Source organism: Cnephaeus nilssonii (assembly GCF_951640355.1).
Source record: "Cnephaeus nilssonii genome assembly, chromosome: 19".
Lineage (NCBI taxonomy): Eukaryota > Metazoa > Chordata > Mammalia > Chiroptera > Vespertilionidae > Cnephaeus > Cnephaeus nilssonii.
This window is the reverse complement of record NC_137090.1, coordinates 39,189,426-39,214,771: the sequence shown is the minus strand read 5'-3', so window position 1 is coordinate 39,214,771 and position 25,346 is coordinate 39,189,426. Positions and strand designations below refer to the sequence as shown.

General features: G+C 46.4%; 1 protein-coding gene and 1 pseudogene across 3 annotated transcripts; both read right to left on the bottom strand.

Moving 5' to 3' along the window:
• Positions 1 to 5,244: 5,244 nt before the first annotated feature.
• On the bottom strand, positions 5,245 to 16,320 carry ALOX15 (arachidonate 15-lipoxygenase). Of its 2 annotated transcripts, none has more exons than XM_079798467.1 (14): positions 16,138 to 16,320; positions 14,375 to 14,579; positions 13,986 to 14,067; positions 13,771 to 13,893; positions 13,513 to 13,616; positions 13,171 to 13,331; positions 12,373 to 12,516; positions 10,794 to 11,003; positions 9,121 to 9,207; positions 8,842 to 9,011; positions 8,535 to 8,656; positions 7,870 to 7,970; positions 7,568 to 7,735; positions 5,245 to 7,460 (listed from the first exon to the last, which is right to left on the bottom strand). In XM_079798467.1, the coding sequence occupies exons 1-14, from the start codon at positions 16,270 to 16,272 to the stop codon at positions 7,281 to 7,283; spliced, it is 1,992 nt and encodes a 663-aa protein (XP_079654593.1). In that variant the 5' UTR covers positions 16,273 to 16,320; the 3' UTR covers positions 5,245 to 7,280. The 2 variants fall into 2 exon arrangements, with proteins under 2 accessions (XP_079654593.1, XP_079654594.1); XM_079798468.1 differs by having other exon boundaries at positions 16,210 to 16,313.
• Positions 16,321 to 22,049: 5,729 nt separating this feature from the next.
• Positions 22,050 to 23,316, bottom strand: LOC307115478 (SNRPN upstream reading frame protein-like; annotated as a pseudogene). The gene is made up of 2 exons: positions 23,303 to 23,316; positions 22,050 to 22,257 (listed from the first exon to the last, which is right to left on the bottom strand). The product of its transcript is annotated as an SNRPN upstream reading frame protein-like (transcript).
• Positions 23,317 to 25,346: the final 2,030 nt, after the last annotated feature.

Sequence of the window (25,346 nt, the reverse complement as noted above, 5' to 3'; positions counted from 1 at the left end):
TGTCACCAAGTAGAAGCACCGACCGGCATGCACCTGTCCCTAAGCCCTGGCTCACCCCTTGGCCAGAGGCTCCTTTCAGAGAAACTCACCGGCACGGCCGTGGGGCGGCTGCGGACTCTGAGCCTGTACCACTCTCCCCAGCTCTTGCCTCTGGGCCTGGGACTCAGGGACATCGGAGCCATAGCTCCTGCGTAGACACTGCACAGCTCTATGAGCTTACAAAGCATGTCCATGTTTCCAATCCTATAAAACCCGCACAGCCCTGTAAGGAGGCAGAGCACAAGTGGGCAGCCGCAGCTCAGAGAGGCAGGTGACTTGCACAGGGTCCCCTGGCCAGGCCAGGAGTGAGAGGAAAACCCAGGTCTCCCGTCCTCCAGGAGCAGGTCTTCTCTCGGCCTCAGCGGCCCCTTTCACAGCGTGAGCGCCCTGTCCGGCAGGTGGGCACCCTGAGCTGTGCGGGGCCTTCAGGAGGTTTCATCCAGGGGCGCCCCAAAGTCCTGGGTCGCCTCACACGCAGATTTGTCATGACTTCTCTTGAAAAAAAATCACGCTCAGGTTTTTGAGCAACATCGGCTGCAGATTTATGAACATTGGCTACTTCTCCTTCCTCATCACAAGGAGGCAGACACCAAAAATCAGGCAACTGTCACTTTCAGTTCTCCCTCGACGCAGGCACAGAAAGAGCGCTGTGCTCAGTGCCAAGCCTTCACGTTCTCCTTCAGCTGCCTCAGGCGTGTGGCTTTGGGGGAAGTAGCTCAGCTCCCTGGCCTCCATTAGTCTTCTTTAAAATGGGAATAATGCCACCACCACCACCATTCCCATCTGTGGGAGCCATGCCAGAGTCACCGGATACTCAAGGTCAATTAGAGAGTGAAGGCCTTGTTGTTAGCACGCCGATGACCAAGGCCATTCTGAATATGGGAATCTTAATCAGTATGTTCAAGGCTAAGATGCCATCCATACACAGGTGCAAGGACAGCAATCTCACAGTACACTGTGCACATGTGCCTTTCTGTAGCCAAAATACGACGTTACTATTGGCAAGAGGCCTTTTTGTCTAAGTGCTATAATCCATGTGACTGACCAGCTAGAGTGGTGCGGAAAAGGGGAAAAGGCTGCAGAGGCTAGAGAGAGGCTACTGAGGCTGCTGAGGTTAGGAGCTCAGGGGCCGCTGCTATGTGAGGCGGTGGGTCTAGAGGCAGCGTGCGGCTGCTCAGATAATGACTGTGGGTACAGAGGCTCCTGCTACTTTGTGACAAAGATGTATTTGTTCATCAACTGGTGTGCAGCTGCCTATTGAGACTTGGTTGTGAAGAACTGTTTTGTCTGGTGGCCATATGGCCACTGGCTCCTACAATGAAGACTCACTCTTATCCACCCACAACTTCTCATGGCTTCTCTGTCTACCACCCGGCATCCAAGAAGGTCCAGCCCCTGGCAGAGGGGCGCAGCCCTGATAGTTAGCATAGTAGGGCAGGCTCAGGACCTGTGCTCCTACCCTTGGACCAGCAGGCAGGATGGAGCAGTGAGTGCTCTCACACCTGGTGCTGTGAGCAGGATTTACTAGGTGTACCAGTTAAGAATGAGGATTTTTTTCAATAGATGGAGTTACACATATGTTGATATATATGCGATTTGATATGTATGCTATTTTGTTGTATTGACAGCAAGCTTCAAAACTTCAGATGTCAAATTTGCCTAAGGTGTTAACATCATAGATATTTTTACACTTAAAAATGTCAAATTTTGTGCCCAAAAAAGACCATTTGCAGGAATTTTTAATTCATTACTTTATTTTGAAGAAAAAGTTATCGTATACTTTGGGAAACTTATGGTGAACATGCTCCATCTCAAGATACTTGTGAACGCTGGTTTAAACACTTTAAAAGTGATGATTTCGATGTGAAAGACAAAGAACATCCAGGTCAACCAAAAAAAGTTTGAAGACCAGCAATTATAAGCATTATTGGATGAAGATGCGTGTCAAACTCAAAAACAACTTGCAGAAAGATTAAACATTGCTCACCAAACCATTTCTGATGGTTTACAAGCAATGGGAAAGATTTTAAAGGAAGGAAAATGGGTGCCACATCAACTGAACGAAAAACAAATGAAAAACCGAAAAGTCATCAGTAAAATGTTGCTTCAACAGCATGAAAGAAAGTCTTTTTTGCATTGAATTGTGACTTGTGATGAAAAGTGGATTTATTCTGAGAATCCCAAACGAACAAAATCATGGGTTGATCCAGGTCAACCATCAACATCGACTGCAAGGCCAAATCGCTTTGGAAAGAAGACAATGCTCTTCGTTAGGTGGGTCAGGAAGTTGTGGCGTATTAGGAGCTTCTAAAACCAGTTGAAACCATTAATACTGATGGCTACCAACAACAAATAATCAATCTGAACCACGCTTTGATTGTGAAATGACCAGAATGTGCCAGAAGACACGGCAAAGTAATTTTGCTTCATGATAACGCACCATCACACACTTTAAAACCAATTAAAGACACGTTAAAAGATCTTGCCTGGGAAGAATTAACCCACCCGCCATATTCACCAGACCTTGCTCCTTCAGATCACCACTTGTTCCCATTGATGGCACACGCACTTTCTGAGCAGCACTTCAAAACTTACGAATAAGTGGAAAATTGGGTCTCTAAATGGTTTGCCTCAAAACAAGAAAATTTCTATTGGGACGGTATCCACAAATTACCTGAAAGATGGGGGAAATGTGTAGCTAGCCATGGACATTACTTTGAATAAAGCACTTTTGATGTTTCCCTTGAAATTATCGTGTGTTATTTTTAATTACAAAATCCGCCATTATTAACCAGTACACCTAGTAGGTGTAAGTACTCCGAGAATTAGATCCTGCTTTGACACTTGGCATAGACATTAGCAGAATTCAGAATAATATACGGACTCAGAGCAGCTGTGCTCTGACACCATCTCAACGTGCCCTGAGCTCCCTGTTTTACACCTGGGGGTGTTAGATCCTCAGCTTCCCCTCTCAGCCCCTCCCAGAAAAGAGAGGGCCCACTGGGTTCCTCTTTCTGGCCTTCCTGATCCCCAAACCTCCAGCTCCCGGTCCCAGCTCAAACCCAGTTTACCCAGAGCCAAAACAAGGAACTCCCTTTAACAGCATATGATGTCTGAGAGTTAAAATAATGCATTGTTTCATAAACGGGAACATAATTATTTCCTCAGCTTTGCACAGCCTTTCAGTGTGCCAAGCACTTCACCTCGAGCATCTCACAGAAATCACACGAGGGAGCAGGAGGCGGGTGGTCTTCCCGAGGTCCTGCTACGGGTAGCACGGGAGGGGCTGAAGCCAATGGCTCAGGACTCGTGGGTGGCTGTTCCTTCCAAACAATCATCTAGAAATTGAGGAAACATTCATTCTGAAATAGCAAACATGAAAAGAGAAAGGAAGAGACGTCAACAGAAACAAGTATGTTTGGTGAAAAAAGGGCAGATATAGCCCAACAGAAAGCCTCGCCTACAGGTTCTGCTGAGCTGAACCCAGAGTGAGCAGAGGCGCGTGTGGGGGTGGGGGGGAGAGCAGATAATAAAAACAGTCAAAGCAATCACTTTTTTAAAGTTTTATTCTATTTCAGACAGTGTACAGAGCGTTTACATTGGAAAATCCCATGCAATCTTCAAAACAACCTTATCAGATAGGTGCCTCTATCAGTTTGGAGGTTTAAGGTTGAAAGTGATAATATTCTAAAGAAACTGAAAATGGTTTAAGCAGTACAGGAGCCTCCAGCCAAGATGGCACTTGAAGTTCATGCTTTGGGCTCTCCCTTGATCCATGACACTCATAGAGAAATATAAATTGTGAGAATGAATAGGACATAGCCACTTTCAAAAGCAAGGCAAACATCTTTCTGGACTCGATATAGAAGACAAAAACAAGAGGAGGTGCTGGCTGAATTGCAGGTGTGCTGGGACTGGTGCCAAGAGGCAGGCAGAGGTGGCTGGGAGCTCTAGCCCGTGGGGTACAAGGGACTAAAAGTGTCACACATAAAGCAGGGTTTTGATTCAAACTCATTGGGCCTGGCAGGCGGTTGAGAAAGGAGTTAAAAACCAACTGCGATGCACCCCGGCCCAGGGTTGGGTTTGCTTGAAGCTCTGTGACTAGGAAGGTGCAGCCTTCCAGCCAGGACCTGGGAAACCCAGGCAGGCTCTTAAGTCCCTCCTCTTCCATCCCCTCAGAAAACTGGAACCTTAACTACCCAGACAAGACCAGGTCCTTTGATGGGGCCTCAGTGGCTGTTGGAGATGACTATAAAGGTGAATTGTGTAGGGGAAATGGACGGGCTTCCCATTCAAGATAATCCTACAAAGCCAAGTTCCAAAAGACGTGAGGCAGTCTAACACTGAGAAAGAAAGCCAGTTCTCAGGAGGCTAATTCGCCCAGGCCAAGTTAGAGCAGTAGAGCAACCACCAAATAACTGTTCTGGTTAGAGAGGATCCACACGGATAAAGGAAAAATAACACGAATCATAACAATAAGGAAATGTGGAGCCAAAGCAAATGGAAATGAAACAAGGGCAGGTATTGTACTTAAGCAACAAGATGTAAAATCAAGGAAATGAGTGTCATGCAAGAAACAAAGGTGAACTCAGAAATTGGTAAAAACACGTGGACAGATTTAATTCTTTGCTAAATAATTCTATTTAACTACTATATAAATACTACATAATAATAATTTCTAGACCAAAAGACATGAGGGTTCTGTAAGTAAGATATTCTATCTGATAGAGAATAGAAATAGTGAATAACCTTTGACTTTCTTAGAAAAATTAATAGCAAAATAGAAATGCCAAAAATGTAAAGGTCATTGCTAAAAGAACAGTAATACTTTATAGTTTCCAAGTCAACGGGAGTAGGGAGGAATGAACAAAACAAAAAAAAAAACTAACCATCTAATGACAGTTTAAAAAGTAGGAAAACAGAAGTAAAAAAAAACAAAACATAAATAAGGTGGTAGACACAGTACAGCAATAATCACACAAAAAGGTTAAAAGGTTAAACTCATCCATTAAAGAACAGACTACCAGTTTAGATTTTTTAAAATCCAACTACATGTTGCTTACAAGTGACAGGGAAAATCTGAAATAAAGTGAACCAAAAAAAAAAGGCCAGGCAAATATTAAAGGAAAGCAATACTAATATGAGACAAAATTTGAAGCAAAAAATATAAGAGAACTAAAGAAGTACAATACATCGTGATTTAAAAAAAAAAAAACTCCACTAAAGAGATATAACAACCATGAACTTCTATCATCTAAATATCCTGTCTCAAAATATATAGAGTAAAAACTGGAAGAGTTACTAGGAAATATTGACAAATACCCAAATGCAGAAGAGTTTAGTGCACTCACCAGAAACAAATAGATCAGGCAATAAGAATATAGACCATTTGAACCACATAATTAAAAGATTGATCTAACAGAGAAATATGTAACCCTGCTCCCAAAAAGCATGGAATGTAAACTTTTTTAAATATATATTTTTAAAATATATGATATTGATTTTATTTTTTATTTTTATTTTTTTATAGAGAGGAAGGAAGAGGAATAGAGCGTCAGAAACATTGATGAGAGAGAAACATCAATCAGCTGCCTCCTGCACACCCCCTACTGGGGATGTGCCCGCAACCAAGGTACATGCCCTTGACCGGAATCGAACCTGGGACCCTTCCATCCTCAGGCTGACGCTCTATCCACTGAGCCAAACCAGTTAGGGCTAAAATATATATATTTTATTTCAGAGAGGAAGGGAGAAGGAGAGAGAGATAGAAACATTAATGATAAGAGAGAATAATCGATCAGCTGCTCCCTTATCGTCTCCCATTGGGGATCCAGATCGTAACTGGGGCATGTACCCTGACTGGGAATTGAACTGTGACCTCCTGGTTCATAGGTCAACAGTTATCCACTGAGCCACACCAGCTGGTCTGGAATATAAATCTTTTCAGGCACATAAAGCACATTATAAAAATTGACTTTGAAAAAATAAAATAAAATAAAAATAAAGTAAAAAAAAAATTGACTTTGCACCAAGTCGAAAAGGTAGTGTTGACAAATTGGAAATAATCCATTTCACAGACAATAGGGTGATTAAGGCCTAGGGTGAGGCAGGAACCAGGTAGAGGGGGGGAAATGCAGACATAAAAAGAAGGACATCTAAATACTCTCAACAATAAAGGTTTAAAAATATATATCCACAGATAATCATATTAAGAAACAAACTTCCGCCCTAGCTGGTTTGGCTCAGTGGAGCATCTGCCTACAGACTGAAGGGTCCTGAGTTTAATTCTGGCCAAGGGCACATACCCCAGTTGTGGCTCGATCCCCAGTAGTGGGTGTGCAGGAGGCAGCTGATCAATGATTCCCTCTCATCATTGATGTTTCTATCTCTCTCTCCCTATCCCTTCCACTCTGAAATAAATAAAAATATATTTGGGGGGGGGGGGAGAAAGAAAGAAACTTCCAAGTTTATTTTTTCAAAATTTAATAAGATACAGAAGTTGAAATTTATTGGTTTCTTTGTTGTCACTTATTAAAATAACCATGAGATTTTTACTATCTTTCCAGTTCATTATTTTTATTTGGAGGCTCCCGGCTGGTGAACTGCAAATGGGTTATAAGTATGGACCCCTCAGCCTGAAGCCCCAAGGCCAAATCCTTCCAGCTGGGAGAAGCTTCTTGGTTTAACCACTTTACTTCCACTTATCATTTTCTAAGTGAGCCACAAAGTGAGAATTGCCATGTCAATGGTCTGCCCTGTGTTGTGTCTGGCTGCAGGATGTGTTAAATCCCACCGAGTTAAAAAGACATGCTATATACTCTTTTGCCAGTGTTTGATTTAGGATAGTTTTATCTTAATTCTTTTCTTTCATTAGTCTAAAATATCTTTTTTTATTGTTAAACTCAAAATTATAAACATGTGGAGTAATATGTATTATTGCCCTAATCCAAAGAAACAGTTTCTATAAGTGTGACTACTACCTGCCCTTTGGGAGAACCCAATGATGAAGGAGGAGGGGAGGACAATAGGAAAAGTGGGAGGAATAAGGGGGAAATGAGGCCCCTAAGTGGTGAGTCTAGAGTAAAATGTGTTCACTGTGGACAGACACAGAGAAAAGGTGACTCTCTAGGGCGGGAGGAGATAGAAGGGGGCATGGCTGGGGAGAGGAACACTGAAAGCTCTAAGGGATGGAGCTGGGGTTTGGGGGGAAGAGATGCTGAAACAACCACAGCCCGGGGTGCTCATATGGCCACACTGTTTTCTACTATGCTGGGTCGCAGGTACTCGTAGGGCATATCCAGCTTTGCATTCCGGATCTCAATTTCCTTATCCAAGGCAGCCAGCTCCTCCCTGAACTTCTTCAGCGCAGCTTTGGGCTCAGGGCCTGAAAAATACTCCTCCTCATGCTGGCCCAGAAGAACCTGAGATGGAGAGAAAATCAGCTTAGAGCCTTATGAACCCCAGTTTGGAGCGCCACACCTCCCCACAGCTGCCCCCTTCCTCAGGGACCAGGCCACCTGGCTCTCACACTAATGGGCTGACGTCTGCCCAGTTGCCAGGTAATGGACATCTGGAGAGAAGCCTGATGAAAGTTGGGCAGTGTTGCCATCACCGTCTCCAGTGTCGCATCCTTGGTGGTCGGTGGGGGCTGCCGCATTGTGCAGGGTGCATTAGGGACCCAAGCATACCAATCCAGCTAAGAAGGGGCAGACATCTAGAATCAAAGTCTGCTAAGCATAAAAACCCCTTAGCCACCTGCACACCCGCCCCCCACCCCACCACCGCTGCCACTCCAGGTGCAAATGCCCGCTGCCCCCCTATAACAAGTACCTGGCCCAGGTGAACGGAAGAGTGCTGGCCAGTGCAGGTGAAGATGCACATGGTGACAAAGTGGCAAAGCTGGTCCCGGGACTCTAAGGACATGGGAAATCCTGCAAGAGGTAAGGACAGTTAGAAGCTGGGAGGCCAGGAACAGAAACAGAGCTCAGAGAGGCTGAGCAGGGAGAATACGAGAGGGAAGAAAGGGGGTCCAGGATGCTGAGGAACTATTGTGGACACAGACATGAGCATGAGTTGTGGTGGGAGAAACGGGAAGATCTCCTGGGAGGGCCCTACTCAATGGGGTACTGGTATGGCTCACACTGGCTCAAAAGAGTCAGTTATGTGAAATGTTCAGGTATTTAGCAAGCTGGTGACATCACAACGGGAGCTATAGTGAAAATATTTACACCATGGAAATGGGCAAATGCTACAAATCAGGGCTTTTTTTCTTTTCTTTTTTTTCCAGAGAGCCAGTTGTTAAGCATTTATGAGCAACCACTGGTCCTACTGCATCTGGGACCTAGAGGGATTCTTCTTGCATAAGAACCTGAAAAGGCCATTGGACATTTTAATAGGGGTTGGACATGCTTCTGGGAAGTTTCATAGAAGCAGGGAGGGTTCTGGGGATGTTCCCAGGAGGAATCTTCCACACTCAGGGCAGGGACTCAACTCACCTAGGTCCTGGGCCCCTAGCAGGCCAATTTCAGTGATCTCTCGACACCAGGTCTGCAGTTCAAGGTCCTCTTTCACCGCCTCGTCCGTCTTAAAGTGAAGACTCACAATTCCCTCCACATAGCTGTCAGCCAAGGGGTTGGGCCAAGAGAGCTGAAGCTGACAGGGAGCCTCCAGGCCCTCTGCCCCTTGCCCACATGGCCAGGTCAGGGCACCCAGCCCTCCAACACAGATCACCTGGTCTCTCAAGCCACTCCCTGGTCTCTCAAGCCCACCCTCCCCCCAAGCCCTGCCTTCCCCTTGCCTCACCGATACATGATTTCCCAGAGCCGCAGAGCATCCTGAGCATAGTAAGAAGACTTGACTCCCAGAAGCCCCCGGTCAGTCAGGTCATCAGGGGGACAGAATGATCTATACGTTAAAGAGGCTCTGGCGCGCCTAAGCAGCTCCACGTGGCCTCCACCACCGGTGCTCACCACCTGAGAAGCAAGGATGGGCAGGGGCAGGCAACTCCACCTGCCAGAGGCCAGAGCCAGAGGCCAGAGCCAGAGGGAGCAGAGCTCCAGAAGCCCCCTTCTCTTTTCATACCTGGTCAAAAATGCCATGTTCGGAGACCAGCCCAGTCCTGGCCCGCACATTAATTTCCAGGGTGTATCGAATGTGGGGGACTATCAGCTGGAGGAAGAGAGCAGGGAAGAACAAGTGAGGAGAGACCTGCGGCAAGTCCCTGCAGGAAATTGGAACTGAAGAACAGGAAAGGTGCCAGGTCTTCAGGAAAAGCAGAGCCATGAAGTTCAGTGGCCCCTCGAAACCAAGAGTGTTCAGTCAAATTGTGATTCATTCCACAAACCACTGACTTATTGCTGTAGGATAATGGGAAGAAATCATTCTCCTTTTCTTTTCATATAAGACTGTTCAAGTTCTAGTTCAATGTTTCTCAACCTTTTTCATTATCACTCCTCTACAGAGCCTTTTCAGATAGTGTTTCCTCTCCCCCAACCATGAAATTTTAATGCTACACTATACTATATCTGTTATGTACTATATATGTGTGTGTGCTTTATTTATTTTTTCATTGACTTCAGAGAGAAAGGGGAAGGGAGAGAGAGATAGAAACATCCATGATGAGAAAGAATCATTGATCGGCTGCTTCCTGCTCACCCTCTACTGGAGATCGAGCCCACAACCCGGGTATGTGCCCTTGACCAGGACTGAACCTGAGACCCTTTAGTCTGTAGGCCAACACTCTATCCACTGAGGCAAACAAGCTAGAGCTGTATATATCTGCTTTATACATAAAATATTCTAAGTTTTTGCACCCTAGAACTTTTCCATGGTTCTGGACCCACTTTCACCCCCTGGAAGGGGTCTAATTGCCTCCATTGGAATGCATGCTCTACCCCGCCTACCTGCAGACCTTCCTCTCCTCCCTTCTCACTTTTGTCCATTACACTCACCTCCTTTCCATTCCTTAAACATGCCATGCTTGCTCCTGCCTTGGGACCTCTGCACTGTTCTCAGCTGTTCCCTCTGCCCAGAACAATGTGCACCTTGATCATCTCAAGGCTGGCTCCTCAGAGCCTCATTCTCTATGTCAACTCAACAAGGGAGCCTTTCCTGGCCACTCAGTCAGAACTTTGATTCTCTGCATTGTATTTATCACAGCTGATCTGTCAAAATACAGTCTTTATTGGATTGTAGCCCAAAATGGACATCGAAATTTCCAAAAGCACAATCATCTAGAATGTGTCTTGCCCCATTGGAGGCACCCAAGAAGAAAAGTTAATGGGTGAATACTCAGTTCAAATTGTCTGTTTTAAAAAAAAAAAAAAAAACAGGCCACTGTTGTGGACCTGAGCCTGTCTAACTGGCCTGTGTGTTACTATTTTAGGACAGGTCAAAACTGGCTGGAAAAGACTTCTATGTTATTTGCTTGGTCTTCCCTTTTGCGATGGAATCCTCAGTCATTTGTGGGCACTGTCTATATACTGTATGTTCATCAATCTGTGCTTTATACATAAAAAGAGTGAGACTTCTCACCTCCCACCCCCTCATCCCACACCTTGCCAATGAATCATTTCCACCTCCTTGGGAGGTGATGTCACCCTGTTGAAAATGCAGAACAAGCCACCTCACTCTCTTGCTCCCTTGTCTCTCATTGGTTGGCTTTTCCCCACTCCCTGAGATTCCACAGAGAGGGTGCCTCCAGACGTGGGACTGTGCCATGGGGCAGAGAGACAGGCAGGAGAGAAGGGTATTACCTTGAAGATAGGGTGTATCGATGGAAGGCATCTCATGGTGGCCATAGCGATAACCTCAGCCATCAAATGTCCCCTCAGAAGATGAGAGAGAAGCTCGTGAAGCTGGAAGTCAGAGCTACGGACCCAGCATTTGGCCAGGAGCCAGGCCATCGGGGGATCCGTGGGCAGGAAAAGTGGTGGTGGTGGGGATCCCGTGCGTGGCAATTGGAGCTGGAGTGAGGATACAGTGTGGGGAAAAGAGTATGAGTGGCCAAATGCCCAACATATTCCTCCTCCTTTGCATTTTAACCACTCCCTTCTTCCCAAATTTGCTTAATTTTCTTCATCTCACTGCTGCTACTCCCAGCAGCCACTATTCCTTCTCCTGACTTTCCTACCCACTCAGTGCATTAACATTGTACAATCTGCTCTGCCCAGCCTTCTGCAGAAGCTCCTCTTCTACCAACTTCCTGGCCTCCACTTGCCCTTTCACTCCCCTAGTGTGGACAAGATTCAAACCCTCTGCTTCCTTTATCCCACACTTTTTCAGAAAGTCCAGCTTCTCTCTAATCTTTCAACACCACCACTATTCAGCTGATTAAGTCTCCAGTTCTCAGCTAGTCACTGGCTAGATGTAACAATTTGAGTGTCTCCCCATCTATAATAATGAAAGCATAATATGCTTACAGATGAAGCAGGGGCTTCGAGAAAAGCCCTGGTCCTGGGTGCTTGCCAACGGCCAGAGGAAAACCCGGGTCCCAGGTGCCAAAGGGAAGCCAGTGCCAGCAGCCAGGGCAATAAAGGTCTACTCTTGCACAAATTTCATGCATCGGGCCTCTAGTTACCTCATAATTGGCCATACCAAAGCCCACCTGAGCATCTTTTCCTCTTTATTTGTCCTATTTCTACAGGTATCTTGCCTAACTCTTCCTTTTCTCTTTCCTTGAATCAAGGCCAGTTTAATTTTCCTCTGTATACCCATATAGCTTTCTTCTGCACCCCCACAGCTATTCCCCACAACTGAGTCCATTACCCCCATCTTGGGCAATTGCTATAGCATGTCACCCTAATCTCCGGAATAGCATCTCCCTTCCCCAATCCATCCTAAACAAAATGACCCATAGAATGTGCCTATAACATCTTTCACAACAGCCTACACCAGCTTCCTGTGTTCATACTCCTTGATTTGGCATCCACCACCCACTACAGTCTGGGCCCTCTCACCTCACATTACCCCCCAGCACGCCAGCCCAATGGTCCACTGACAATCTAACTTCTCACACTCTGCACACCTCAGCCTCGCTGCCCAACCCATCTTCCCCTGGGAAGAGGTCCTGCTCCTTTGCCACAGCTATGCCCACCCCACCTCCCATGACCCCTCCCACACCATCTCCATCCTCAGGTACTTTCTCAGTACTGGAGCATATTTAGATTTTCCCAGTCTCTCTCTCCAGCTAGACCGCACCTTTCTGCCTTTGCCCATTGCCTCCTTTACTGCCACCTCCAGTGCTTTAGCACAAGTGAATCCTCAATGAATTTGGGTGAAGGGCTGAGCTGAGAGGGCCAACCACCAGGGAGCAGAAATCCTGGGTCCTCTCACCTGGATGACCATGGGCAAGAGTTTCCCATCAGGCTGCAGTTTCAGCATGACCAGAGGCGCAGCCAGATATTGCTGGCTACATAGGATGACATTAGCCTTGATCCCATCCAGCAGGGAGAAGTCAGCTTCAAACAGCGTGCCTCCCTGGATGGGGGCAGACGGCGAGGGCTATCAGTATAAGGCATCTACTTCCCACCCTAATTCCCCAAAGGAAGAAGAACAAGAAGGAAACTAACTTATCTTCATCACCTACTTTGAAACAGGTAATGAATCACATGCTATTGCTTTACATAAGTCTTACAAGCACTTGAATTAACTCCAGATTAAAAAAAAAAAAAAGGAAACATGATAAAATAAGATAGATAACTTGCCTGAAGTCACACAGTTTTTTAAATAGCACAGCCAGGTTTCAAACCCAAGTCTGTCTCACCCTATACCCAGGAATTTTCTCTGCCCAACCCATCAATTGATCCATGTTGACTCCTGATTAATAAGCCCACCCCTGATCTACTTCTCTTACTACACACTCGCCCAAATCCTTAGCACCAAAACCCAGTTATTTCTTCATTTTGATTGCATCTATCACCCATCACACACTCTTCCTTCACAATATGCTTTTCTCAGTCGAGGAGGAAGGCCATGTGGTTGCACACCTCCAAGATCACTAAAGATTTCCCCTGTAGAATCCCCTCCTGCATCTGGGGGCAAATTGGGCTCATAGTGGGGCCCGGATAAGCATAAACACAGACCACACTCCCATTTCACTGCGTGGCCTCCTTTGGTCCACTATGTCCATACCTTCAGCTCCTGCTCCAGCTGGGCCTGCACCTCCTCCATCCCAGAAGGGAACACTAGGCGGGCAGGAAGGCGACTGGAGCGCCTTAGCAGCATGGGGTTGGCGCCATTGAGAAACTGGTACCCAAAGAAGGCATCCTCCTTCCAGGAGTCCCGCACCTTCTCTGAGGGTGGCAGTTGTGGAGCAGGTTGTGAGATCTGATGTCTTGGTTCTTCTAACCCCCACCAAACCGTTCCCTCTTGCCCCAAGCCCACCAGAGGGACCCAGAACTCAGGTCTCCCAGCCCTGGTTCCCTAGATTGGGTGGTAAGGGTCCTGGGAGAAGTACTAGGTAGGGATACTGACCAGCCAGCTTGCTGTGGTCACACCAGAAGATCCTGTTGAAGTCATCCAGATCATTCCAGCGAGCAAGAACATTTAGAGAGTCTTTGACAGCTAATTTGGCCAGCCTTCAGGTAAGGATAGGTGAAGCATTTGAAAGTTAGTCTCAAAATCACACATTAGAACTATAAGCCCCCCCCCCTTGGGCTAATCCAGCCCTGTTCAGTGCATAGGAGCCTGGACCAGAATGACTCCCTCTTCTCCAGCCCCCACTGTTCTCACCCCACGGCCAGTGAAGTCTCAAAGTCAACTTTCTTGTCTTCCAGAAACCTCTCATCTTGCGGGAGGTCACATAAATTGGCCGCAGCCACATTCAGGATTAACCCATCCTTCCAGTTACCCCATCTGTGGTGCAGAAATGAAATCAGGCATTGATGCCAGGAAGGGCCAGGACTCACTGCCGGGTCAGGAGGGGTCAGGGGCAGGGTTAGGCTAACCTGTACAGCTTCCTTCTCTCTTCCAGCTCCTCCTCCCTGTGTCTCTTGAACAGGCCTTGAGGGTCCTCTACCAACGTGCGGCCTAGAGGAGGAAGGAGGGAGAGGACAAGGGCAGGGACAATGAGGCTGCTCCTGAGAGCCTCCCCCCCCCCCCCCCCCCGTCCCTGCCAGGGGTGCCTTCTCAGCCCACCCTTGCGGGGGAGGGGTGACCCTTCAGCATCACGCCCCTCCCCAGCCTGCGTGCCAACTCCACCAATCCACCTCTTCCGAAAGGAAAAAAGACCCAGCCCTCCGGTTCCGCCCTCACACCCTGTTCCCTCTTCCCCTCTCCCCCACCCCCAGCTTCTCTTGGGCCCCAGAGGCCTCCTCACACCCCACCCTGCGCTCACCTGTGCCCTCGGGGAGGCTCAGGATGCCACTGCCCTCCACCCAGCGGTAGCACGGGAACCGGAATTCCTCCCCACCGGCCCCAGGGCCCTGCACGGAGATCCAGTTGCAGAACCAGGCGTCATCCTGTAGTAATTGCTTTTTGCGAATTTTCACGAACAGCAGCGGCCCTAGGTACTCCTTCACGTCCTCCTTGAACTCAGTCTCCTGCAGGCGACACAAGAGGCTCAAGCATCCATGGCCATCGCTGGACGCGGGGACTGGGACTGAGCCCAGCTCCCCGCCCTGGCCCTTCCGCTGGGCCTCTGGGAAAGCGGCGCAAAAGGAGTCAAACAGAGAAAGGGGGCACCCGACCAGGTATTCCCACGTCCCCATTATGGGTCGTGGAGTTCTTCAGCCCGGGGTGAGGCGGAGGAGGGGAGATGCACTCCTTCCTGTCCTATTTCCTCCTCTTTCCTCCTCTTTCCTCCTCGTAGTCATTGATCCAACCCAGCGCTGAGCTGGGCGCTGGGCGCTGGGCGCTGGGCGCTGGGCACCGCAGCGGGCGTGCGCACCGTTGCGCGGGGAGATACACTGTGGACCAGGCACTTACAGCCCAGAGACCCCGGCGCCCCCTCCGCTCGGTGTGAGCAGAGACCTCTATGTGTGAAGGGATTGACCAGGGAAAGAGAGAGAGGGAAAGGTTGGAGAAATGCGTGCCAGGGGGAGGAAGCGAGAGCGCAGAGGCTGAGCCCAGCACAGAGCGCGTGGGAGATGAGCATGACGAGATCGTGAAAAGTCTCGAAGGGTAAGCCAAGAAGTTGGTCCTGAGAACCAGCAGAAGCCACTCAGATGTTTGTGGGGAGGGGCGTTTGAGGCTGGGGATGTATTTGGAAGAAGTCCATCTGGCTGCAGAGGGGCTTGGAAGGGCAGGAGAGGAAGCGGCCGGGCGGGGGAAGAGGCTGAAGGTGGCGTAGGTTCCCGGGGACACTGGTGGACCGGGGGGAGGGGGGGGGGCATCCGGACCCGGAAGCCGGAGATGTCCAGGAGGCAGAATTGACAGCGCTTGATTCTTGGTTCCAGGCGAACAGAGCGGGACGGTCACGTGACACCTCTGGGAAGGCCAGCGGAGAGGTGTGGGGGGTGGGAAAGGGGAGGACCTCGCTTGGGCATGTTCCTTTGCGGCATCCGCGGGACAGACATCCGGATCTGGAGGTCCTGGATGAGCTGGGTGGGCGACGGAAATGTGGGGATGGGAAATGGGGAAGAAAAAGTAACGGGAGCCGGGGGCGAACCAGGAAGATGTGATGAGAGAAGGGAAGGGATCAGGAAATTCAGCTCTTAGTTTCTCTCCTCCTCCCCGAACCCACCCCAGGCCCCGCCTCGGTGGAAGAGGTTTGAAATAGTTTCCGAATGGAGGCAACATCCCTGGCCAGGTAGCTCAGTAGGTTAGAGCGTGATCTGACACCCCGAAGTTCCAGGTTCACCCCCGGTCAGGACACATACAAGACTCAACCACGCATAAATAAGTGGAATAAAATCTCTCTCTCCCTTCCTCCCTCCCTCCCTCCCTCCTCTCGAAATAAAATAGAGGAAACCAGAGGCACGCAGCCGCTCCAGGATCTCTGCAAAAAGAGAGAGCTCTGTGAAGGAGGGGCGTGCAGGAGCATCCTCTCCATCCCAAGGAAGCCAGATGGCGCTCTCTGTGTGCCACGCTCCGCCCCGCGCGCATCTCTTCCCAGGTATGTGACCTCCTCCGGGCTGGGGCCAGCTCCCGCCAGCTCACCTTGCCCCGCGCAGGCCACAGGCGCTCCCGGAGCTTGGCTTCCCCGTGCTGGCCCACCAGCCACAGCCGCACCTGATTGGTGGAGCCCGCGAAGAGCGAGGACCCAGTGGACACGCGGATGCGGTAGACACCCATCTTCCACAGAGACGTTTCGTGCCTTCTGAGGGGGAGGAAGAGTGGAGGTGCCTAATAAAAGGGCTCAAGACCCCGCCCCGCCCCCCAAAGCCTTACTGGGAAATTGCAGAAGAATTTCGAGGTGTGGATGGATGGCAGGCCTCCAACCAACCAGGCCTGGCCACAGGGCTCTGGGCAGCCCAGAGCGCGGCCCCAGCTCAGGAAGGCGTGCCCTACGCGGTTTTGGGTGCAGACCCTTATCTCTGTGGGAGGAGGACGGAATGAGGAAGCAGAGACGATTTGGGCCGAAAATATGCACGAAGAAGAAATTGACGCTTAGTCCAGCAAGCAGATGGAATGTGTCTGGGAAGTCCCCTCCATCTGAACACGTACACACACACACACACACACACACACACACACACACTCGCTGGCCTCCCAGGTTGGTTCACTCCTGCCAATGGTCATGCTTAAGGTTGTAGGGGTGGATGAAGAAGCAAGGAGGCCGGGTCTGCATTTGGGGAAGGTACATTCAGCCACCAAATTAACTTAACCGAGTGGGATCGCTTGTGTCTGTTCCCTGTGCAAAGCTCTGGGGCTCATTCCTTTCTAGCTTACCAGTCCCGGCCTCTCTGTTGCCTATAGGATGGAAATTCAAACTGTGTGGGTATTTTTTCATTTACCGTTATTATTGAAAGTATTACAGATGTTCCTTTTTCCCCATTGACCCCTCCACCCCGCTCCTGCCCCCTCCCCAGGCCTTCACTGCACTATTGCCTGTCCATGGTTATGCACACAGGCCTGTAAGTTCTCTGCTCTCAAGGAAGTCACAAGCCGTTCTGATAGGGCAAGATGTCCGATCCCTCAGGCCCCCACTGGCTATGTTGTGACTTTTTGAGAAGCAAAGACTAAATAATAAATAGGGTTACTTGAAATAGATAAATGTATCTGTTAATAACCCAAAAATCAATTGATTAATTAGTTGCAGTTAATTAAAAAAATCATTTTAAAATGGTTCAAACAATAAGGAAAAGTTATTATTGCAGAAAAGAAGCAGCCCATAGGACAGATTGGCTCTGGGGTTGTTTGCTCTGTGGCTCAACAGCATCATCAAGAAGCCAAGGTTTGTCTGGTTGGTATAACTCAGTGGTTGAGCGTCAACCCATGAACCAAGAGGTCCCCTGTTCCATTCCCAGTCTGGCACATGCCCAGGTTGTCAGCTCAGTTCCCAATAAGGACCATGAAGGATGCAGCTATTCTCTCTATCCCTCTCCCTTCCCCTCTTTCTAAAAATAAATTAATAAATAAATATAAAAATTAATTTTTTTAAAAAAAAGGAAGCCAGAATTTGTTTTTCTGTCTTTCCATCCTTCATGAGTTAGCTCCTCATTAAATTACCTCCTTAGCAAAATGCCTGCTACCACCTCAATAATCCCATAAATACATAGCAACATCCATTTGGAAAAGAAGAGCCATTTCCTCCTGTGCCTCTCTTTTTAAGAGCAGGGGACGCTTTCCCAGAAACCATCCAGCAGCTGCCCCTTACCTATCTTTGGCCAAAACTGAACACCAAACCCAGATCCTTCAAACAGGCAAAGGAAATGAAATCGCCTTGAGCATCCTAACCTTGCCAGGATTTATCCCTGAATTACCTGAGGACAGATGAAGACACAAACATATTTGGGACCCCACCCATAAGCAAGAAAGGATAAGAGACTGGGAGTTAGGCACCAAGAGTGTCTGTTACAATTAGTTTGTAAAAGGCCTAACTTCATGATGATATTACAAAGTAAAGTACTGTAAGCTGTTACCCAAAAAGTATGAGTGATTATATTAGGATTTTTTAAGTTTTTTTAAATTTAATGTGAGGCTTTCATTGCATCTTTAAATATCGCAAATTAAGTGACAAATCATTCGGCATCTTGGTGTTTCTATAGTTAGACAACTTAGATCTTATTCATTCATCAGCCTGCTGAACTGTTCCTTTTTCAGAAACATAGATGCCATCTAAAAACTTCCTGATATCCTTGTTTTAACTGTTGTGCCTTGCTCAATCAAAGCAGCTGACCTTGATACAACTTCAATGTGGTTTCCTTCAAAAATCAGCTCATATTTCTGGGCTTGAGATACTGAACAAGCAACACCTGACTTTATCCGAACTCTGCGGGTGTATTTTTTGGCCAAGAAATTTCTAATTTCAACAAGAGAACCATTCTCCTGAATAACCACGTTGATAGGGAAGTGAGCGTACACAGACCTCATCTTGTAAGAGAAGCCCAGTGTAACACCCTTGATCACGTACTGTACATGACTACAGATCATGTGGCCAGTTCCTTTCTATTTCACCCCAAATACGTCCCTTCACAGTGATGACCACATTTTCTGGGATGTCCACAGAATGATTGCTGAGAATGGTCTTCATCCTCACAGTAGATACGGCAAAGAGAGGATTTTTTTAATTTTTCAATTTTATAGGAAAGTGAATATTACTAATTATGAGTATGTGTGTTTCTTCTAAGTACATATATGTTTATAATGAACAGATATGTGCTCATTTTCACTGGTCAATGGAAAAGAATAAAAACAGAAAACTGTGTGAGCTAAATAGTCCCAGAAAAAAATAGGAAGTGTTCCAAGATCAGTACATGTGGCTACACACACATGATAACCAGGTAGAAAGGAAGTTCAACTAGTTAACCAGCATTGCTCATACTCCATGATCAAGGAGAAAGAGGGTTCTGAGATGCTGGGTGAGCCCAATGTCCTAAAGATGGACACAAATGTGCAAACACAATCCTCTCTCCCAGGAGACGAATCTACTAGATGGCCCCTTAACCATATGACATTACTAGCGCAGGCATAATTTTAAAGTAATGCTAACAAGGTAAGTCACTATATCATAATGACAGAACAAGGGGTTCCATAACACTGCCCAAGTGAAACCAAAGGCATACATCATTATAGATGCAGAAACTACAAATTTAGTGGAAGATACAAACACTAAAAGACTTATTAGGGTAACAGGATAAGTTTTACTGGAACAAAGATAACTCCTTGAGAGATACAACAAGCTTGAGAGCCCAAAGCATGGATCAACCTGCTAAGAAGCCCAATTCTGTAGCCAGGTGTGTATGAGGTTCTGAGACAATATTCTTTGGGGGTGCAGGGAGTCTAACAATTTTTCAGTTAACACCAAGAAAACATCAAAAGATGTATTTGAGAAACCTTAAAAAAGTATCTTCTTCCCAGAGAAAAATAATAGCAAGTAGAAACCAATGAAGTAATGAATTAAGTCTACGGTGTTGGTGTCTTAAAATAAATTTAAGTGTAATGACAGTACATACATGTTTATAATGTCTGTAACTTGTATTTTTTGTTTTGTGTAGTGTTTAAAGTGTATTCAAATAATCATATTAAATTTGTAATTGCAGTTGATATTGTTTAAGGAAATTTATAACATTTGCAAAAACTGTTTAAATATTAAAATTTATTTATTAAAGTTCTATTCATAGATGTGTGTTTAATAAATTGAACATTTAAAAAATACAAATAGACCTCCCTTGCTCTCCAGCAAAGCCCAGCTGAGTCCTCCTACTCGGTGAAGATTAAGGTGAAGATCAAACCATCATGGCTGGCACTAGCCTGGGCCCTCCATGCCCACACATCCTGGGCCTGCTCAGCAGGCCCACTCTACTCTCTGCCTGTGACCACATGGAGGTGGCCAAAGACTTGACGACCCCTGCTGTCCCAGGGTCTGTGCTTATGGTCCTCCAAAAGTACAGGCAGCCCAGATCCTGTCCCAGGTGACCCCAGCTCCCTCCCCACAGTCCCTGAGAACCTGGAGCCAGGCTGGTGCTGCACCACCCAGGACCAGAGAGCGTGGATGAGAAATCCCCAACTGAATATCTAGAGCACCTATCCTGTTCATTCTCAGTCATGAATTGAAAGTTAGCAATTCTTTAAGGCCTGAAAAGGAAATAAAAGATATTTCATGCTGCAGATATTTCATGCTGCCTACCATCCATAAAATACTCATCCTTTCAAGTGAGGAGATTGAGACCCAGAACTTAGGTGTCTTACTGAAGGACATTTAGTTGGCCAGGTAGCGGCAAAATCTAAACCCAGCAGGTTCCTCTCCAGGCTCCACCCTGTGTGGTCCTCTGATTAAAGGCAGCATAAGACCAAGTCTTTTTTTTTTTTCTTTTTTTTTTTTAGGAAGGGAGAGGGAGAGGGAGCGAAACATCAATTATGGCAGAGGATCAGTGATCGGCTGCCTCCTGCACACCCCACCCCCAACCAGGCATCGAGCTCACAACCCCAGCATGTACCCTGACCAGGAATTGAACTATGACCTCCTGGTTTATAGGTCAAAGCTCAATCACTGAGCCATGCCAGCTGGGGCGAGAGTGGGTCTTAATGGACACCAGACCTCTGGGGGAGCCAAGTGCTCTGGGGTTACCTGTTCTTACCTGTTGGAAAGTTTGTTCTTGTTTTAATTGGTAGTTGAACTGCTATAAACTCTGGGGAAAGGCACCTTTCTCAGAATCTGTGACTCACCTTAAGCACCTTAGTCACCAGAATCTGTGACTAACACTATTTAACAAAATATTCCATTGTTCACCTACTTGTGGCCTTAAGCAGGAAAAAGAAAAGTCAATAGTAGGTAAATCAAGTAGGGCATCTAAGTAAGGCAGTTTTATTATTGTTGTTATTAGCTAGTTAGTATTAATAAAGGAAAGAAAGAAAAGGGAAGTCTGACATTGTAAGCATGGCCACCTGGGAACCTTCAGAAAGCTACATTGTTCCTCCAAGATTAACACCCCTCCCTCCCCCCTCAGAACTGGGTTGTTAATGGGAGAAGAGAAGAGGGAGATAGGCACACGTGCAGTAAAAGGCTGGTGGTGCAGGGGCGGTGCTTACCTGTCAGTCTAGCCTGGGGAACAATGTGTTGTCTAGGCAGCAAACCCCATCGAAAATCTGGAGAAGTTAGTTAGTTTGAAGAAGCTACAGTTAAAATCCCCAAAAAGTTCCCTTCATCTTGTTCTCTCTTGTTCTGTGACTCCTGCTGGCCTGTACAGACTTCACATGCAGGATGCTGGACTTGACTGGACTTTAATATGGGCAATGGCCTTTTTTCTGGCCCTGCTGAAGACATGGTTAGACTTTTCCCAGGGTGTGATGAAGGGAAATGGGACATAGGAAGTCCAGGATTTTATTCCCACCCAAACAAATAATCCTTATCCTCCTAAGCTAGTCTCAGGAAATTCTTTTCCTCGTGACATCTCAAGAACTCCACTTCCACCAATAACAGTTTCTCTGAGCCTAATAAACCAGAAGGCTGCTGAGCTACATGAGAATGTTAGTATTCGTAAAGCACCTTAGAACAGATCTGTCACATAGTAAGCACCATTTAGGGGCTCTTGCTATAATCATTAGCATTATGTAGTATGTGCCTATTGAATGTGTATATTGATCAACATAGTCTGTCTTTATAACCAAAAATATATATACAAATATTTGTGGAGTGTTCTCTCCATGGACAAAAATATACCCAAACTTTAAAAGTTCTATCAACAAGAAACATAGAAAAGTACCTAAAAGTGTGTACACCAAAGGAGCAGTAGAGATTGTTGCCAGGGAGTGAGAGAAGGTGGAGAGAATGCTTTCATTTTTTACCTACTTTGGAATTTTTGGAATTTTTTACAGAAGCATGAGTTATTTCTATAATCTCAATTTTTTAATCTTTTTTGTTGGTAATATCTTTATGACACTGTCAGCTGGGCTAGTCCAAGACTGCTTCAACCTCCTCTTGGTGTCTCAGCTAAGAATGCCTGCCTCAGTTCCCCTGGAAACCCACCACAGGCACTTGCTGCTGCTGAGGTAGCCTCAGGTTCAGCTGACATCCGCGAGGCTAGTCTTTCTACGTTTGACTTGGGCTTCCACACCGGGTGTGTGCTGTTCCGTAGTCCGTCTCAAGTGTAAGTGTCCCTGGCCTGCTCCACTGTGCTGTGGGCAGCTCCTCAGAACATCAGGCATCTCTGGTGGCTGCTCTGCTCAAATTTTAACCTTTAACAAAATCCAAGGCTGTAGATGCTATTAAAAAAGCATTAACTTTAAGGGAAACCCCAAACTGAAGTTCAAGCTTTTTTTGTAAGTGAAATTCAGAAAGATTAAAATGTAATGAATAAAACTCATCATTTGTAGAAATGACACAAAATTAGTAATTTTCTTATGGACCAAAGGTGTGAACTGAGACCTCCACCCAAAGTCATTCATAGTAACGTGCAGGTAGTTTCAGTGAGGTTAGCTTATGATGCAGTTGAAACCTTGAGAGGTAAAACCCAGGCCATTGCCCCCTTTTTTAAATAAGAATATCTATAGCAATTATCCTATGCCTGTTCCACCATTTTATATTGGGAGGAAGGGGCAGATGGCATTTTCCTCATTTCATGGGTCTTAAGAAGGAGAGGAATTTCACTCAAATCTATACTTAGGGAACAGCTAAGGAAATGCACTTAGGAAATGCATTTGAGAAATGTCATTCATACCTGGACCTAATTTATTTTTATTTTTTAAACATCACATTTATTTTTCTTTTCTTTTCTTTTTTTAATCCTCATCCAAGAATATTTTTCCCCTTGATTTTTTTTTCTTTTTAGAGAGAGTGGAAGAGAGAGGGAAAGAGAGAGAAACATCAATGTGAGAGAAACACATCGATTGGTTGCCTCCTGCATGATCCCTGACCAGGGCCCGGGACAGGAAGAAGCCCGCAACTGAAGTACGTGCCCTCGACCAAAATCAAACCCAGAACCCTTCGGTCCGAAGGCCAACGCTCTATCCTCTAAGCCAAACCAGCTAAGGCCTACCTGAACCTAATTTAGATGTTTAAAATTCTGGACTTCAGGATAATGCTATAATAGGTTTAAAGTTTGGGGTACCTTGAGACAGGGAGGGGGTGAGTATTTTGCAAGTGGGAGGAACATGAATCATTAGGGGCTAGAGGGCATACAGTGGTAGCTAGTCTTCAGAACAGCCTGCAGTGACCCCCTACCTCATGACATTCATGTCCTTGCATAGTATCCTTCCATATCTCCCAAATTGTATTGTGGTTGATCTATGAACCAATAGAAATTCTCTCTCTCTCTCTCTCTCTCTCTCTCTCTCTCTCTCTCTCTCCCTCTCTCTCTCTCTCTCTCCCCCCCTCTTTCTCTCTCTCCCCCTCTTTCTCTCTCTCTCTCTCTCTCTCCCTCTTTCTCTCTCTCTCTCTCTCTCTCTCTCTCTCTCTCTCTCTCTCTCTCTCTCTCTCTTCCTCTTTCTCTCTCTCTCTCTCTCTCTCTCTCTCTCTCTCTCTCTCCTCTCTCTCTCTCTCTCTCTCTCTCTCTCTCTCTCTCCCTCTTTCTCTCTCTCTCTCTCTCTCTCTCTCTCTCTCTCTCTCTCTCTCCCCCCCCCCTTTTCTGGGAGAAGTCAGCTGCCATGTCATAATGACACTCAAGAAACTCTGTGGAAAGGTCCATATAACAAGGAATTGAGCTCTCCTGCCAACAGCAAGAGAGGAGCTGAGACCTCCAGCCAACCACCATGTGAGTTTACTATCTAGGAAACAGATCCTCCAGCCCCCGTCAAACCTTCAGATGATGCAGCCTCAGCAGACATCTTGACTAACACTTCATAAAAGACCTGAGCTAGAACCACCTAACTCTCAGAAATTGTGTGAGATAATAAATATTTGTTGTTCTATACCACTGAGTTTAGAGGTGAGAGTAATGCAGCAATACAAAATAAATAACAAATATTGTTGCCGTACTTACTTTCTGAATCCCTGAACTCAGAAGCTTCTGTAAAACTAAGAAGTATTCATGATGAACTGACCTCTTACAAAATTAGTCCTCAAGTGTTCCTGCCAACCTTGCTCATCTAACTTTAAGTTTTGAAAAAGAAGACCTCATGACGTCCATGGAAGTACTGTTAGAAAATGAATCGATCAGCAAAGCATTGACAATGCTGATACTGGAAGAAGGACCATCCACCTGAGATAACTCAGACAGAGGCTAAGCAAGGTTTCAGGGCAGACTGTCAATAAGTGACATATTGGCCACAGTCAAAGGAGCAAGCTTAGACAATCAGCAAAGCTTTTCTATGCAGGTGATGTCCACATGTCATTTTTCCGCCCTCCTCTGTCCCCATGTGGCTCCTGTCACTGACAACAGATGATGTCCTCAATTTAAGGGCAGAGACAGCCCTGGATATTGATCCTACTAACTCCGTAGCTCCTCCCAATCCTCACTCATCACTCTCTTCCCACAGCCCTCACCTATGCATAGGAGTCATTCCTAGTCCCTTTATGTCCAGGCTTTGAAATTCAAAACTCCAAAACTGAGGCTCAAGTGCAGTCGGCACAAATGAAATCATGGAAGTATCAGGACCATAAAAACCCATATGTTAATTTTGTATTTTATAAGTATTATTCCATCAAAGTGGGGCTCAGCAATGTAATTTAATGAATTATAGTGTTCCTAACAGTCATGGGGAAAGAAGCAGGATATAAGATAAGGCAAAGAAATTGCTGAATGCTCTGTGTTGCATGATGTAGTTCCTCCAAGAAACCCTCTGGCCCTTCTATAAAAATTATGAAATGTTTGATGTTATTTTGAGTGAAGTAACTGAATTTTGCATCTAAGTTTACTCAAAGGCCATCAGAGACACCATACTTGGAGTTGGGATGACAGGTAAGAGGTACGGCTATTAGTCTGAAGATTTCCACAGAAATTTGGGGAAAACTTTTGGATTTCCCTAGGCCGTGGACATTTGGGGAGGGGAGTACGGAAATTTCCCCTAGAAGAAAGGGACAGGGATGTTCCTAATTGACCATTATGTTACATTTGAGGTCCCATCCAGGATAGTTTGAAGTAAGGTGGTGTAGCCAACTGCACAACTGAGCAGTTGTGCAGTTGGCTACACTCCTGCCCAATTTTGGATAATGTATGTCAGGGTATTGATGCTAATCCCACAAAAAGCCTCTATGGTCCTAGGAAATTCACTTCAAAGACAACAGGAAGCTGTGTAACTACACCGAAACCAGTCGTATAGTCTTTGGG